This window comes from Anolis sagrei, chromosome 1 (assembly GCF_037176765.1).
Source record: "Anolis sagrei isolate rAnoSag1 chromosome 1, rAnoSag1.mat, whole genome shotgun sequence".
NCBI lineage: Eukaryota > Metazoa > Chordata > Lepidosauria > Squamata > Dactyloidae > Anolis > Anolis sagrei.
In genome coordinates this window covers 185,292,137-185,309,634 of record NC_090021.1, presented here as the reverse complement: position 1 = coordinate 185,309,634, position 17,498 = coordinate 185,292,137, and the positions used below count along the sequence as shown (strand labels likewise).

General features: G+C 40.1%; 1 protein-coding gene across 1 annotated transcript in view; it reads left to right on the top strand.

Annotated features, from left to right (window-relative positions):
* ITGAV (integrin subunit alpha V) overlaps nt 1–17,498 on the top strand; it is a 92,379-nt gene that overhangs the window by 38,431 nt on the left and 36,450 nt on the right. The window contains exons 4-12 of the mRNA XM_060763845.2: nt 459–573; nt 5,386–5,447; nt 8,321–8,366; nt 10,665–10,790; nt 14,211–14,255; nt 14,677–14,720; nt 14,822–14,878; nt 15,935–15,987; nt 16,734–16,942. Of these exons, the coding sequence (XP_060619828.2) occupies nt 459–573; nt 5,386–5,447; nt 8,321–8,366; nt 10,665–10,790; nt 14,211–14,255; nt 14,677–14,720; nt 14,822–14,878; nt 15,935–15,987; nt 16,734–16,942 (757 nt within the window). The remainder of the gene's footprint in view (nt 1–458; nt 574–5,385; nt 5,448–8,320; nt 8,367–10,664; nt 10,791–14,210; nt 14,256–14,676; nt 14,721–14,821; nt 14,879–15,934; nt 15,988–16,733; nt 16,943–17,498) is intronic.

The following is a 17,498-nucleotide window of genomic DNA, read 5'->3' as shown; positions in this document are numbered from 1 at the left end:
CAGCATTTGGTGTGTGCAGCACATTGGCCTATTACATATTAGAGGTTGGGGATTGGTTGTGGTCCACCGGGCCACACTGAAAACATATACATACCTGTGACACATTTAGCCCATTGATCCCATCACTCCCATCTGCACATTAGATGCTTAGCCGAGCTTCAGATGCTGGCAGATGCTGACACAGCTTTGGCAGCTGGGTGGTGCCAGGAAATTAAGGGTTAGGGCTCACTGAAAGTCATCTGATTGAGAGCCTTCATCAAGGAAAATGATTTTCTGCAAGTTGCAAACAAAGCAGTTTAATCTCCTGTGTTATTGCTGCCGCTGTCCAATTCATATGTAAGGTGCAACTGAAATACTTTCTTTTGCTAGTTTGCATGACTGTTATTTTATGTAGATTTTAACGACTTGCCTACTTTGAAGAAAAGCATGTTCCAAATGCTTTTTTTCTTTCTCTGCAGGCGTGTGCTCCACTGTATCATTGGAGAACTGAGCAGAAAGCAGAGCGGGAACCTGTGGGAACTTGTTATCTTCGTGACGGGTCTAAAATTGTTGAATATGCTCCCTGCAGGTCAAGTATGTGGAGAATGCCTTGCTGTGTAATTACAGCTCTGAATCTATGTTCTGTGTGCTGTCATCTTTTATGTGCAACTTGAAGGGAAGAGCCATCCCTCTTTCTCTTGCTCAAGTCTGCAGCAGTGATTTTCATGGGTGCCTTTGGGGGGGGGGGGGGGGAAATGTAGAGAAGGCAGAATTGTCTCCAGCAGTCCTTGAAACTCAGATGCAGATATCAGAGCAGACAAAGATTTGAATTTAGTAATGAACTGAACATAATAATGGAAATATGGAGGCAATATGTAGCTTCTGGTTTTTCACAGTACTTACATAGGTAATCCCTCGTTCTCTGTGATGGCCTTTCAAGTGTAGTGTCTTGGCGGTGAATACATAGGTGACTGTGGAGCCCTATTCTTGATCCACATGTTCTTCCATAGTGAGGACATCGGTTTCCAGGTGGAAGGCAGTCTTTGTCAGGGTTGCCTTGACGTGCCTTTCTCTTGGCATGTTTCTTCCTTTCACCCTCTGTTCATGCCTCTTCAAATTCCGCAGCACTGCTGATCACAGCTGACCTCCAGTTAGAGCGCTCAAGGGCCAGGGCTTCCCAGTTCTCGGTGTCTATGCCACAGTTTTCAAGGTTAGCTTTGAGCCCATCTTTAAATCTCTTTTCCTGTCCACCAGCATTCCATTTTCCATTCTCGATTTGAGAGTTTAGCAACTGCTTTGGGAGATGGTGATTGGGCATTTGGGCAACGTGGCCAGTCCAGCAGAATTGATGGTGTAGGAGCATCGCTTCAATGCTGGTGGTCTTTGCTTTTTCCAGCATGCTGACATTTATCTGCCTGTCTTCTCAAGAGATTTACAGGAGCTCAGGTGGTATTGTATTTCAGTGTCAATGTTGACTTTTGTGGAGAGGTGGCTGCCAAGGTAGTGGAAATGGTCAACATTTTCTAATGTTACACCATTAAGCTGTTTTTCTGGGATTGCAGAGAGATTGGTTCATGCCTGGAGAAGCACTTTGGTTTTCTCGATGTCAGTGAGAGGCCGAGATTCTCGTATGCTTCTGCAAAGGTATTTAGAGTGGCTTGTAGATCGTCTTCTGAGTGTGCACAGACTACATTATCATTGACATATTGGACTTCTGTGTGAGGAGATGTTGTTGTGACCTTGGTTTGGCTTTCAGTCTTTAGTTTGCCATCTGTCTGACAGATGATTTCTACTCTGGTGGGAATGCTTCCCATCAACAAGATCAAGTATCATAGCGATGATGATGGAAAATTTATTTATTTATCGTGTCATCAGCAACCAGACATTTGTATTACATTTTTAACAAAAACAAACAAACAGACAAAACACAGAATTTGCAAGCTTGGTAGTTGATTAAATGTCCTTTGACCAGTAGCTGGCCACTTGGAGTGCTTCTGGTGTTGCTGCAAGGAGGTCCTCCATTGTGCATGTAGCAGGGCTCAGGTTGCATTGCAGCAGGTGGTCTGTAGTTTGCTCTTCTCCACACTCGCATGTCGTGGATTCCACTTTGTAAAATAAGGTTGGGGCAATACCACATCCCTGTTTGACACCTCAATCCACCTTAAATGGGTCACTTTGGTAGCCATTGCCGTCCAAGACTTGCCATTATGTCATCGTGGAGGAGCCGCAGGATGTTCACAAATTTGTCAGGGCATCTGATTTTTTGGAGGATGGTCGAGAGAGCACTGCATTTCACTGTGTCGAATGCCTTTGCAAGGACACAGGCCATGGAAGTAATTGGTTAGTCCAAGGGGCAAATGATAGATGTATTAAACATGTGGCTGATACATTGCTGTCCTAAATTATAGGTGTTATTAAATGTATTCTGAGTGTCTTTTAAAATAGCAATCCGGTGGGTCATAGAATTTAGTCAGGGACACAGAATGAGTGAAGTAGAATAACCTTTTCACCTCATCCTTTAGCCTTGATGAAAATCACTCCCTGTTTGGCATGTTAGGAAAGCTTTATCAGAGTGTTGGGCAACTACAGCCTTTGGCCTGATCATCCGTGCCCTTCAGCTGGGTTTTGAAAGCTCTCTATAAGTGATCAGTCCAAGCCACTGCAAGACCAATCTGTCCCTTCTCCAGCTGCATTCCAGAGTCTTTCCCAGGATCAGAGGGCCATAACAGGCACCAAGCAAAAGGAGCATTTCGCTCTTAATCAGCGATAAGGAGAAGAGATTGTTAGCATTTCTATTGCAAAGCTCTGTGTTCATAGGATTAACCACATCATAAAAAAAAGCCTCCTCAGACTCGCTCCTGGCATGCAAAGGATCAGCTCTGGAATTCCCTTTCTTTTCCTCTTTTAAAGACAAGCGATATCTCAGAACTATGGGTGGGTTCCCACTCTGCAAATAGAAAAGAAGGAAAGGGAATGCAGACTTGCCATTTTAGAATTTCCACTTTAAATACGTTGCTGTTTTGTTTCTAGCTAAAGACAAAAATCACACTTTCCCCTTTCATTGAGCTTTCGCACTTGAAGGTCAGACTTACACAAAATACAACCCCAAAAGCCAATGAAGGCCATTAGCATGCAGTGGAGCAAATGCAGCTACTTCCTCTATTGAAAAAGCCATGTTCCTGAAAAACTATCTCCCTTAATTCTCACCACCAGCAGCCAGTTCAGTTGGCTATAGCAGAGGGAGATGTGGTCAAGAGCCAAACAAACCCATTTGCCTTGCCATGTTGATAAACTCACATGGATTGCTGTGAGTTTTCCAGGCTGTATGGCCATGTTCCAGAAGCATTTTCTTCTGTCGTTTCGCCCACATCTTTGGCAGGCATCCAAAGAGGTTGTGAGATCTGTTGGAAACTAGGCAAGTGGGGTTTATATATCTGTGCAGTGTCCAGGGTGGGAGAAAAAACTTTTCTCTGCTTGAGGCAGGTGTGAATGTTGCAGTTAGTCACCTTGATTAGCATTGAATGGCCTTGCAGCTTCAAAGCCTGGCTGGTTGCTGCCTGTGGAACTCTGGACAAGAATTGATCAGAACCAGCTAACACCTCCCAACAAAGGCTCCCCCCAAGCAGCAGCCAGCCAGGCTTTGAAGCTGTAAGTGGGATTTATAGAATATGGAATATCCAGGGTGGGAGAAAGAACTCTTGTCTGCTTGAGGCAAGTGTGAATGTTGCAATTGGCCTCCTTGATTATATTTAATGACTTTTCAGCTTCAAAGCCTGGCTGCTTCCTGCTTGGGGGGAATCATTGGTTGGGAGATGATTAGCTGGCCCTGATTGTTTCATGTCAGGAATTCCCCTGTTTTTTAGTGTTCCTCTTTGTTTACTGGCCTGATTTTTAATGCTGGTAGCCAGATTTTGTTAGATTTAGTCTGATACAGTTTTTTAAAATACTGGTAGCCAGATTTTGTTACTTGCAGTCTAATATGGTGGTTGTTAGAGTGGTCCAGCAGTTTCAGATAATATGCTGTGTTCATGTTGGTTTATCAAGTGCTTTCTTTCCTTTTTCTCTTTCCTCTTCATCCCTTTTCTCTTACCTTTTTAGTTTGTACACCCGCAGGCAGAACCTAAATTTCTGAACATATCTTACCAAGGAAACTCCATGATCGGTAGATTGCCTTAGCTTAGGGTCACCATAGGTTGGAAACAACTTGGAAGGCATACAACTATGAACTCGTAAAGCAACCTTGAAGCTTTGGACCACAAGAAGATCAAACGAGTCCATACTTGAGGAAATAAAGCCCGACTGCTCACTGGAGGGGAAGGATATTACAGGCAAAGATGTGAAGTACTTTGGTGACATAATGAGAAGACAGGAAAGCCTGGAGAAGATTATGATGCTGGGGAAAATGGAAGGAAAAAGGAAGAGGGACCGACCAAGGACAAGATGGATGGATGGCATCCTTGAAGTGACTGGCTTGACCTTGAAAGAGCTGGGGGTGGCGACGGCCAACAGGTAGCTCTGGTGTGGACTGGTCCAGGAGGTCACAAAGAGTTGGAAGCAACTGAACGAATAAACAACAAGAATGAAAGAACAGTTCATGGAGGAATAATTTTGTTTCTTTGTTTTAAAAAAGTAGACTTCTTATCATTTTTCGGGGAAATAGAATTGGAAACAGCTCCAGTATTTGTAAGAAGTCAAAGAACAGGGAAACATATACCTGTTTTAAATTTTGTGAACATAACATAGATTGATTTTTCTGCTTTGAGTTCCCATCCACACATCTGCATAAAATCCCACATTATCTGCTTTGAAGTGGAATATATGGTAGTGTGAACTCAGACAACGCAATTCAAAACAGATATTGTGGGATTTTCTGCCTTGATATTCTGGGATATATGGCTGTGTGGAAGGGCCTTGGGGTATAAAACAATGTGGACTCAGATAACCCAGTTTAAGGCAGATATTGTGGATTTTCTGCCTTGATATTCTGGGTTATATGGCTGTGTGGAAGGGCCTTGGATTATAAAACAATGTGGACTCAGATAACCCAGTTCAAAGCAGATATTGTGGATTGTCTGGGTTATATGGCTGTGTGGAAGGGCCCTGAGAATGGCAGGAAATGTTAAGTGTTGAGTTCCTCAAAAGTTTCTGAAACTGAGAATTTTTCGGGGTTGAAACAAGGACCTCAAATCAATAATGGGGCAAGACTTTGAAGGCTTCAGTCATAAAATCCTGGGAATCCAACACAGAAAAGAAAAGAGAAATCAATAGAAGTATGCCTGTTTCCCATCACTACTTCCATCTCGGGCACTGTTAACCATTCACACAGAACTGGTTTGTTTTGTGACAACAGAATTGTGTTACACGTCCTTACAAAACTTTTATTTCCATCTTGTTTTCTTCCCACAGCAAATATTGACGCAGAAGGGCAGGGCTTTTGTCAAGGTGGATTTAGCATCGACTTCACTCAGGTAAGCAAGCTGTTATTGTGTGACTTCTTCTCTCGGTGCTTGGTAGCAAAGTTGGGAGACTAGGGCCCCATCCACACTGCCATATAAAATCCAGATTATCTGCTTTGAACTGAGCTATATGGCAGCGTAGAATCAGACAATCCAGTTCAAAGCAGATAATGTGAATTATCTGCCTTGATAATCTGGATTATATAACAGTGTAGATCCAATCTAGAACTCAGTTCTAGACAGGTAGGTCTGTCAGGACTTGGTGAGTGAATTCTTATAACTTCATTGTTGTTGTCTTACATTTATGGTGCTAGAGTGACACAATTTATTCAGTCCAGGATCTGAAAGGAAACGTGACCAAGCCAGGAAGGATAGACATGAATAAAGAGAAGATAGCATCTTCCCTATAATGTTTCTCCTGTTCCAGAACATAAAAACCCATTTAAATTTTTCCATTTGCCTTTGTCTTTTCAGCAAGCCTTTTTCATCTCAAACCATAATTTTAGAATGTTTCAGCAAGAATTATATTAGTCACTGAAGTGATTTCATAGTGTAACACAATGTGCACATGTTATTGACTATGGTAGCTAAGGATGAGTATTCTGTATACAGAAGCAAAGTGCTTATTTCCACTGTGGCATGACTTCATCTGAAACAGTTCTGGTTCATGCATCTTGAAAATAATATAAAAGTACAAAAGATGCAGAAAAAATGCAAACCGGATTACTAAGGGGTGTGGGTAATTCCCTTTGAAAGAATGAAATAGGGAGGAACATAATAAAATGTATAAAAATATGTATGGTGCAGAAGTTGTAGGCAGGGTGGAAGTGTCTTTCTTGCTTTTTCAGAATAGTAGAACGCAGGGTCATCTGCTGAAGCAAAAGGGGAGATTCAGGACAGATAAAGGGAACTACTTCACCAGTTTACAGAGTGCATTAGTTAAACTGTGAAATCCACTGCCACACAATGTTGTGATAACCTACAACCTGGGATTGTGTTAAAGGACAGAGAAATTTATGGTAGATGCAGCTGTTAGGGGCTCCTAGTCATGGTGGCTATATATGTCCTCATGTAAAAAAAAAAGGCAGTAAGCCTCTCAGTACCGGTTCCTGGGAACATAAGTCAGTTAATAAGCATTTTACTCATGTCCTGCTTGTGGGCTTTTCGTATATTACTGTATATACTCGAGTATAAGCCTAGTTTTTCAGCATCTTTTTTTTAGGCTGAAAAAACTCTCCTTGACTTGTACTCGAGTCAAGTTTATTTATTATTTTACTCTGTTATTAGTATTACTTTATTACATTTATTATTTTACTCTATTACTGTTATTATTGCATTTCCATTATTTCACTCTATTATTATTATTATTATTATTATTACATTTATTATTTTACTCTATTACTATTATTACATTTTGATTATTTCACTCTATTATTATTATTATTATTATTATTACATTTATTATTTTACTCTATTATTATTCAAAGGATACATAAGCACGTTTAAATTGAAGGTTAGAATAATGGTTGAATCAGAGTTGGGTAGTCTTATCTTAAATTACAGTTTTATGTAAATATTCAAAAACATTTAACCTACTGATGGCTAATTAATGTAATTTTATTGGTATCTATTTTTATTTTGAAATTTACCAGTAGCTGCTCCATTTCCCACCCTCAGCTTATACTCGAGTCAATATGTTTTCCCAGTTTTTTTGTGGTAAAATTTTATATTTATTTATTTATATTTGTTTGGCTTGTATCCCGCCACTCCCAATTTGGCTCGGAGCAGCTTATGCTTGCGTATATACGGTAATTGCGTATATATGGTAATTGGTTGACTTCTATGTGAACAGAATTCTGTACTAGAATATCACTTGGTGTGCCCCATCAATGTTACAGTGATACCTTCATTTAAGAGTTTAATTTATTCTGTGATTGAACTCTTATCTCATATTCCTCTTATCTCAAAGCAGATTTTCCCATTGAAATGCTATTAATCTGTTCCAAGGCCCCTGAACCTCCCCGCCCCCCACCCACCCATTTTTAACATGTTTTTATGCACATTCACATGGAACAATAAAAAAGATAGATCAACCTTAAAATAGTAGAAGCACAAAATTGTGGTAAGAAAGCATAAAGTGAAGAGGCAGAAGCATCATTTTCCTCATACTGTACTCATTCCAGCCTCCCTCTCTCTCTTGCTCTCCCTCTCCCTCTCTGTCTTCATGAAGGCAAACTTGCCAGGAATAAAAACCATATAAAATCAACTAAGCCAAAATTCCTCAAAGCGGACAGCATTCTCCCAAAGCAGGCAAGAGCATGAGGCACAAAGGCTGCTCCCTTGAAGCCCGGAAGCCCTGTACTCTCATGCTAGTGCTCCTTCTGGTGCTAGGTCTTAACTCAAAATGCTGCTCTTATGTCAAAGCAAAACCCGGACTGAGCATTGCCTCTTAAATCAAAGTTGGGTTGCTCTTAAGTCAAAATTCCACTGTATTGTCTTCTTACAGAAACAGAAAAAAACTCTCATCAGTGCTAAAGGCATCTGAATAGTTAGCTATTGGAGAACACAGTGGTATTGCAGCTTCAGCTAGCCAATTAGACAGTAGCCCTCATCTCATGCAGTATCTCCCATCTATGGCAAACATACCAAAGGAGAGTTAGAATATGCTTCCGGGCCCTGGCCATCTTCACCCCTCTCTTGCAGACACAGGACTGAGTCTTTAAGGTATCTTCTGTAATGCCACTTATTCATTGCAAATGGCCAGGGCTCCTTCCTCATCTCTGTCATCTAATGGTGCTATTCAGTCATATCCACACTTTTGAGTAACCATGATCTTACTGTTTTAGAAAAATATAAGAAGCCCTTAACTTTTGTTTTCTTTGCAGGCTGATAGAGTACTTCTTGGAGGACCTGGCAGCTTTTATTGGCAAGGTGAGTCAAGGGATGTGGTTGGCAAAATGAGGGCCATCTGACTTATCTTCGGAGAGCCTTTTTTTCCTGGTAAAGTTACCAGGATGGTGTAGTCGTTGAAGTCTTGGATTGAACCAGTCATATTTTCTCAGCCGCTGAGGAGGGGCATGGCAAACCTGCTCTGAAGAAATAATTCCCAAAAAATCTTATGCCAGGATTGCTATAAATTGGAATCAACCCAGATGGCCCAGTAGAGCAGCAACAACAAAGTTGCATTATAATGGCACAGTATAGGCATCGCTCCTGTTGACTATTTCTGCAAGAGTAGAAACGTGGAATCAATTATAGATTGGTGACTTATAATGGTGTGTCTATCTCATGAGTACTCTATTTGGGATTCCAGGTAGGAAAAGACCACTGAGCAAGAACTATGTGATCTTTCAGTACTATCTATTCTAGCTAGGACTACCAGAAATGTCCAGAAGTTGCCACAGAGTGTGGAAATGATGTCTAGAGGTTGCCACAGAGTGTAGACATGCTGAACCCTTTTCTGCCTGCTGTTTTTGTATTCTGATTGCATCTCCACACTTTTTTTAAAGCAGCACCATGTTTTTGCTTTGCAAATATGTTTTCGACGAACAGCATGATGCTTAAGTAGAGGAGGGATTTGGAGTGATTGGTAACAAAATGATTACGTGTCCATGAGTCTTCTCTTCAGACTTGTTTCAGGAATGAATTACTAGAAAGGTAATTACACATCTGCATGAAATAGGTGTGTTTTTGTTCCTTCCATTCACATACTGTATCTGAACAGTGTCTCAAATATTGTGGTGTACAAACAAAATAAAAACAGAGAAACTTAAAGTACAGGAACCAGATTGGAGAGCATCAATAATCACATAGTTGACATGTGATCCTTCATGCATCTTTCAAGGTAGTTTCCTACCTAGGAATGCTTATGCCTCCATGCTGGGCCACAAGACACTTTAAAGTTGTTTTTGTGCAACATGTTGGGATGGATGCTTTTCTATAATATTCAGAATCTTGAGTGAATCTTTAAGTTCAAACAGCTTTCCTCTTTCTTTAGCCTAGGAGTGGAAATCAAGTGACTTTCTAGATTTTTTTTGGACTTTACATCCCAGTATTCCCACCACTGGCTCTGTGGGCTAGGATTGATGAGAGTTGTAGTTTAATAATAATAATAATAATAATAATAATAATAATAATAATGGACAGCAGCAACTGGAAAGAAGTCTTAGGGTATCGCAACATTGAATTAACCCTGACTTGGATTTGGTTTTAACTGGTGTGTTTAATCTATTGTTTTAATGAATTGTTTTTAATGTTTTAATGTATTTGTTGACTATTTATATGATGATAGTATCATACGGTGCTTATGTGAGGCCACCTTGAGTCCCCCCTCGGGGGGCAAAGGTTGGGGTAAAAGTATATGAAATAAATAAATAAATAATGTATATTTCACCCTATCTCCCCGAGGAGATTTAGAGCGGATTCCAGCATATATGCAAACACAGGCAAACATTCAATGCCTTTGAAACACAATGAAACACAAATACACAGACCAAGGCAAAGCCTTTCATCTCCGGTTCTGGAGGTGGTGGTCATCTCTGGCTCTGGGGGAGGTACTCATCTCCATTTCCAAGCCAGGGTGCCTGCGTTGTCTGTAGACACCTCCTGGTCACGTAGCCAGCATGACTTCATGGGGCGCCGTTTTACCTTCCCACTGGGACAGTACCTATTGATCTACTCACGTTTGCATGTTTTCAAACTGCTAGGTTGGCAGGAGCTGGGGCTGACAGTGGGAGCTCACCGCATCTTGCGGATTCGAACGGCCAACCTTCAGGTCAGCAAGTTCGGCAGCTCAACAGTTAAGCAGCGGCACCCATTATTCCCATCCTTGCTTTAGCCTAATCTCTGTACCTCTTAAAAACATTGCAACACAGAAGGCAGTTTTAGCTGGCTGTTTTGTGGTGTGTCTTTTTAAAGCTACAATTTATTGCCTGCTTTATTTCAGAGTGAGCCACATTCAGGTCCTTCCACACAGCCATATAACCCAGAATATCAAGTCAGATAATCCGCAATATCTTCTTTGGTCTCGTTATCTGAGTCCACACTGCCATATAATCCAGTTCATTGTGGATTTTATAACTGTGTGGAAGGGGCCTAAGGGCAACTGATGTCTAACTAGAAATGTATAAGACTACACTGAGAGGAAAGAACAAAATTATTCTCATAACTAAACCTCCTTCATCTCATAACTGCACTTGTGTTTATGTGTCCCCCTTTTCTACACTCTAGGTCAGCTTATTTCAGATGAGGTGGCTGAGATTGTGTCGAAATACAATGCTAAAGCCCACACTACCAAGTATGAAAACCAGTTAGCAACACGGTCAGCCAGTGCTGCTTTTGACGACAGCTACTTGGGTGAGTCTCTTCAATACCAGTAGTACATTGAAACTGCAAACTCTTTTTTCAATCTGTTTTTAGTCCAGCAGTAGAAGATCAGTGATTATGTTAGCATTGCTTCTGTTCCCAATATCTCCCATCTAACACTAAACACCAAATAAGAAACCCATACTTTCTCCATAAACTCTACATTAAAAGGGACAAAAACTAGATGAAAACAAGTAAATATAACTTCTCTTCTACTTACTTAAAGACTTATCTTGGAAATACTGTTGTTCTCTATTGTTATCTCTATATCTGCCTTAGAATTTCATTAATATAAACTGCAAACCCTTTAAATTGTGTTTGCATGTCCCACCATTGAATCCTGATAGATGTAATGGGCTGGGAAGAAATATTCTCCTGTGATGACAAGGATGATGATGATAAGTTTTATTTCTCCCCGAGTCAAGGCCAGGAGCAACATAGATTAAATTACAACATTTAATTAAAGACATACGCAACCATTCAAAGCACATAGATTAAAAACACATAAGCATAAGATTAAAACACATTGCCCAGAAATACAAAGACAACCAAACTAGCCAGGCAGCATCAAGTGGAAGTTGTTTATATCTCATACGGTCTTCTATATATTGTTTATTCTTACGTCAAGATAAACAAGCAAAACCTAGTATTTCTCCTTTGGACAGGCATTGGGATATTGACAAAAATCAAGTACAAATATGACCCCCATTATATTTGTTATGCATGGTTTCACTTGCCTAGCTTCTAAATAAAAAATCCCTTCCACTCATAAAGTGTTTTTGGACCTTTTTAGGTCTTCCAACGCCATTTTATGGCATATCTTCTCCCCAAGTATTGTCAGAATGTAAAGTTCATTATTATCCATGCTTTCAAGTATTCATGGGTATTTTGAGGCACATCCCCCTTGGATTCAGGGGGTCATATTGTAACTGGGCCTTTTCAATAAAAGACTTCTGTCTTAAATTGTGTTTAAAACAAGGGTGGACAAAGCACAGCACAAAGGCTGATTTGCCCACCCCAGCTGTTTTTAGCAGCTCTTTAGATTTCTCCCTTTTTTGCAAAAAAGGTTGAACTCCTCCTCCTGGAAGCCTCCAAGAAGAGCAATTCACCTTTTGAATCAGTGCTTCCCAACCTGGTTTTCAACCTCCAGGTGTTTGAGACTTCAACTCTCAGAAGTCCTGGTTGGCTTGTCCAATGGTTAGGAATTCTGGAATCTGAAGTCCAAAACACTTGGAGGACCAGAGTTTGGACACCAGTGTTTTAAATTATCTATTCCTCCCCTTGCTTTGATTTTAACAGCAACTGACTACTTCTGTTAGTGTGTTTGCTTTTTTTTTTTTTTTTTTTTTGGGGGGGGGGGGGGGGTTAGTCTATCCCAGAAGAAGAAAATAAAAGCTCCAGATCCAGTGCAGCTGCCCACTCCTATTGTGTTGGACTAGCCTAGTTGAGATAGCACCCCCTGGTGGTCAATGGATATGATGCCATCCTCTCTTCTTTACCACTAAAAGTAGAACTTGTAAGATTCATTTTCTATTGTTGTGTGCCTTCAAGTCATATCTGACTAGTGGCAAACCTAAAGCATCCTTATCGCAGTGTTTTCTTGGAGGAATTTGCTTGGAGGGGCTTGGTCATGCCTTCCTCTGAGCTTGAGTGGGATTTGAAACATAATGGGCTTTCGGAAGAGTCACAGGGTCCATCCCAACTCTTTGATTTGGTTCCTGGGAATGTTTCCTCTCCTCCATTACTACATCAGACCCCCTCCCTAGCATCTCCATTGAATTTGCCAACACCGTGAGCACCCTTTTGTCTTCCTGGCTGGCACCCGTTGTATTGACTGAAATAAAAATAAATGCTGGCCCACTCTCACAACCACCATGTCAGACTACAAAGAGAATCCATTGAAATCCACAAGCATGTGGACAATTTCAACAGAAAGGAGGAAACCATGAAAATGAACAAAATCTGGCTACCAGTATTAAAAAACTCTAAAATTACAACAGCACAACAACAGAGAGGAAACAAACAAGGACATCTAATCACCTCTCAACAAAAGTTTGCTCTAGGCACTGTCAAGCCACTATATGCTAATCAAGGTGGTCAGTTGAAACATTCACACCTAGCTCCAGCAAACAAGAGTCCTTTGTCCCACCCTGGTCATTCCACAGATATATAAACTCTTTTTCCTAGTTCCAACAGACCTCACTACCTCTGAGGATGCTTGCCATAGATGCAGGTGAAATGTCAGGAGAGAATGCCTCTAGACCATGGCCATATAGCACGAAAAAACCTACAACAACCCACTGAAAAAAAAACATAACTCATTTAAACCTATTATCGCTTGCCCCACCTTTCTACTTGTACTCTTCTCCTAGGCAAAACAGACACAAGCCTTGAAATAAAGCAATGACAGTTTAATAATTTTCCCTCCAAACTTGGAGGCCAATTGACAGCAACAATAGACAGTGCATCCCAGTCAGTCCGCCTGTAGATTCTAGCCTGTCATGATCTGAATAATAGTTAAGTAGCAGAAATCCTTTGTTTCAAACTGCTGTCAAGATCCTGTAAATATTTCTGTATGCTTGCATTGAGGTAAGCCAGTCTTTGAAGTCCAAACTCGGCTGACATCCTCTTTGGCTAAGGGAAATAAACACTTCTGATTTTGCTTTCAACCAATTTGTATCTCATTCAATCCTTTGGAAGCGTGACACTCTGGGCCCTGAACCCATGGTTTTTGTAGTTGCTTAAATCACTCAACAGTCTCAGAGTGTATAATAGTCCAAATTGTCAAATCACTGATACATACTGGCCTTAGAGGGGCTTAAATGCCAGAGTCCTTTCACACTGCATTATTGCAGTGCTGTTCTTCTTCTTTCACAACCACAACAACATCCTATGGATTTTGTTGGGATTTGTAGTCTAGAGAGAACATTTGTAATTCTGTGCCAGGAGCTTCTTTGGTGCCTCTGACCAGATTTGGGACCCACAATTTTGCTGGATGTAAAGAACTTAGAGTGGAATGGAATTGCTTTAATTGTGTAATACAAAATAAACACAGATGAATGTACTTAGTGTGCATATATGCCTTCTAGTCTGCCTATCAACTCCATGAATTATATGCTGTTTTTTTAAAGGAAAGAACTAATCAGAGATTGGTTTGCCAGTTCCTTCCTCTGAAATATAACCTACATGCATCTGATATTATTTGGTCTCCCATTGGAATACTAACTAGGGTTGACACTGCTTAGCTTCCCAAAGCAGTTGGAATCTGGTGCCTTTAAGTGATTTAGGTCCTAATCTAGACAGATGCTGAAAAATATCTCTTGGTATTTAAGTCTGTAAGATTTCTTAGGGACTCAATACGGATGTTTTTGGGTAGTGATATGTTCTGATTTTCCTTTTCTTCTTTGACAGGTTATTCAGTAGCTGTGGGAGATTTTGATGGCGATAACATAGAAGGTATGCCTCATTCATAGATGTACAATACATTAAAAAAAACCTTTATGATTAGCAGGAGGTAGATTTGAGGATGTGCATAAGAAGGTCTTAAAACTGAATCCTGCACTACTTTGCACATTTAATCCCATTGTCGTTTATCCTTCAGTGTCCAATTGCCAATGTAGTAGACAGTGGGTCCCCATTCTCATTCCGAACTTGAATTTCCTTTAAGTTTTCTGGGGGCTGGAGTTAAGCCTCTCCTTATTTTCACTCCTCCAGCTGCAGCGTTCTGCAGAGGAATTTCTGTATATTCCCTAGCTCAGTGTTGAACTCCTGTTCAGTTGTCAGTAGGACAGTGCTCGAAATGGGAAAGACTATTGGAGACCATTGATTCCTACCTGTATAAGTCACAAAACCTATTATTTTTCTTTCTTTTTTTCAGATTTTGTGTCTGGGGTCCCAAGAGCAGCAAGGACTTTGGGCATGGTAAGGCGTGTTAAATATGGCATATTCCACAGCACATATTTTTCCTAGCTGCTGCCAACATACACCATAGCAGTGATCTTTTGTTTATATTTCTTGTGCAGGTGTCCATTTACAATGGAAAAACCATGGCATCCATGTACAACTTTACTGGAGAACAGGTATGGGTTTCTCTTACCTTTGGGTAAACATGCCTATCATGCCTGTCTCTGGCCAATGTAACATCAACAAATTGGTAGTTTTATTTTTTTCTGTTCTGATTTTATAAGAATAGGGCTCCTTCTACACTGCCATATAATCCAGATTATCAAAGCAGATAATTCACATTATCTACTTTGAACTGGATTATATGAGTCTACACAGCCAGATAATCCAGGTCAAAGCAGATATTCTAAATTTTGGCATTTTAAATTTTCATTCAGAGAGCTAGAATTATTTAGTTTGAAAGGGCCCCGTGCTAACATGAAGAGCACATTGTTTTGCCTATGACAAATTGTAGCATATTTCTGTACATATAAGATAGAAATTTCATGCCACTTCGAATGTCATTTAGGATGAAGTCTGGGGCTGTCATGACTCACTTTTGACCCAAGATGGGAAGTGCATTCCTCTATATGTTGTTGGACTGCAACTTTCATCACCCCACATTGGCCCTTCTAGCTAGTTGTGATTGGACTTGTAGTACATCAACATTTTGAGAGCAACATGTTCTCCATTCCTAACTACATCAGCATATAGGGAATAAAAGCAGCAATATGCATGTGCAGCAGTACTAATGAGAGGGGTAAATATTTTTTTCCTCATACTTTCAGTGAAATAAATTGCAGAGAAACTGAATATGCAAAAATTGAATATGCAAGAATATTTAGAAAAGGATCTGTTGCTGGGTAAAATATGTTTTAAATCTGTTTTAACTAGTTTTCTTTTATCCATTACATGTAGCTCGCCCATGTTATTGTGATTGTGTTTATTGTAATTTTATATTGCTATGTTGTCTTTTGTTTTATGTAATTGCATTATTATCGTTTATTATTTGCGTTTTCAGTTTTGTTTCATTTTATGTAATTGTTGTTTTGGGCTTGGCCTCATGTAAGCCACACCGAGTCCCCATCGGGGAGATGGTGCAGGGTACAAATAAAGTTTATTATTATTATATTATTAATACTTTAAATTTTCCTATTTTATTCATTGTTTTTCCATGAAATCTTGTCTCCTAGATGGCTGCATACTTTGGATATTCTGTAGCTGCCACAGATATCAATGGTGATGAGTAAGTTTTGCTACCTGTATGGTTTCTGATTAAAGTTGCCTATTTTTTAAAACATTGTCTAAGTTTAGAAATGAGAGAGCCAGTATGGGGCGATGATTTAAATTGGGGTCACCAGTTGGAAATGACTTTAAGACATGAAAACACTGAAGGATTAAAATACTTTCTTTGGCCTATTTAACTTCTTTTCTTTTACTGGCTTGTTCTGTCTTATCGCAGGTTGTTACTGTGTGTCTTAAAATTGTTTCTGACTTTTGGTGACTGAGAGTAAAGGGTTTTTTGGCTAGATTTGTTCAGAGAGGGTCTGCCCTTGTCTTCCTCTGAAGGTGGGAGAATGTGACTTGTCCAAGGTCAACCATTTGAACCCTGGTCTCCAGATTCATAATCCTATGCTCAGACTACTATTTACTTATCTCATTGGGTGTGCTTTCAGTGTGATCCATTTAAAATTTGCCATGAATATTACAAGTGGAAAAATTGTAGTGCTTAGAGTGTCAGACTAATAATATATATGAAATCTAGCATATAGATCTCATTTGCTGTGACATACTGTGTTTTTGTGTCATAATAATAATAATAATAATAATAATAATAATAATAATAATAATAATAATGGGCTGGGTAATCCCTGCTGAGAAATGTATTGATTGAGTTTTGGTAAGCCTGGAGCTATGAGGAAAGGTTTTGTCAAAAGGTTTTGTGGTCACTAAAGGAATCTTTTTCTTTCTCTTTCCCCATCTGCCTTTCAGTTATGCAGATTTACTCGTAGGAACCCCACTTTTCATGGACCGAGGCTCTGATGGCAAACTTCTAGAAGTGGGCCAGGTGTCTATTTACCTTCAACAAGCTTCTGGTGGCTTTCAGAGTCCAGTCATGAAGCTGAATGGCTTTGAAGTCTTTGCGAGGTTCAGCAGCTCAATTGCACCTTTGGGAGACCTTGACCAAGATGGCTTCAATGGTAAAGTATTCTGTTTCTTTCTTTTTTTTGATATTGTTTTTAAGCTTGTGTCTGAGCTAGCTAGTTGTTTACTAATTATGCATCTTAGGGATAATTCAGGTTAAGGCTCATCAGGCTGTCTTGCAAATGAAGTGCCAGGTTAGGTAAACCAGGGGACCCATCCAGACTACAGAATGATAATGCTATAATTCCACTTTAATTGCCATGGTCCCATTTTATAAGTTCCTTGGAAGGACATTTGGGATTCTCAGCCAGGGAGCTCCTCTGTTCTCTCTGGCCAAACTGCAAACCACAGAATACCAAAGGATGCAACCATGATAGCTAAACTGGAAGAATAGTGCTATGATTGTGTACTGTGAATGGCCCCATGTTCTCATTCAAAATGATAGATGTTCTTCTCTTACTTAAAACTCTGGTTTTGGGGTGCTGCCTCCAGTTGTGACAGTATATTGATGACATCTTGCACACTCACCGGGGGTCCTTAGAGAATCCTTGAGTATAAATCTAAATGAAGACTTTGTGCTACATGTTCATTCACATGCATTTTCTTTGTGAT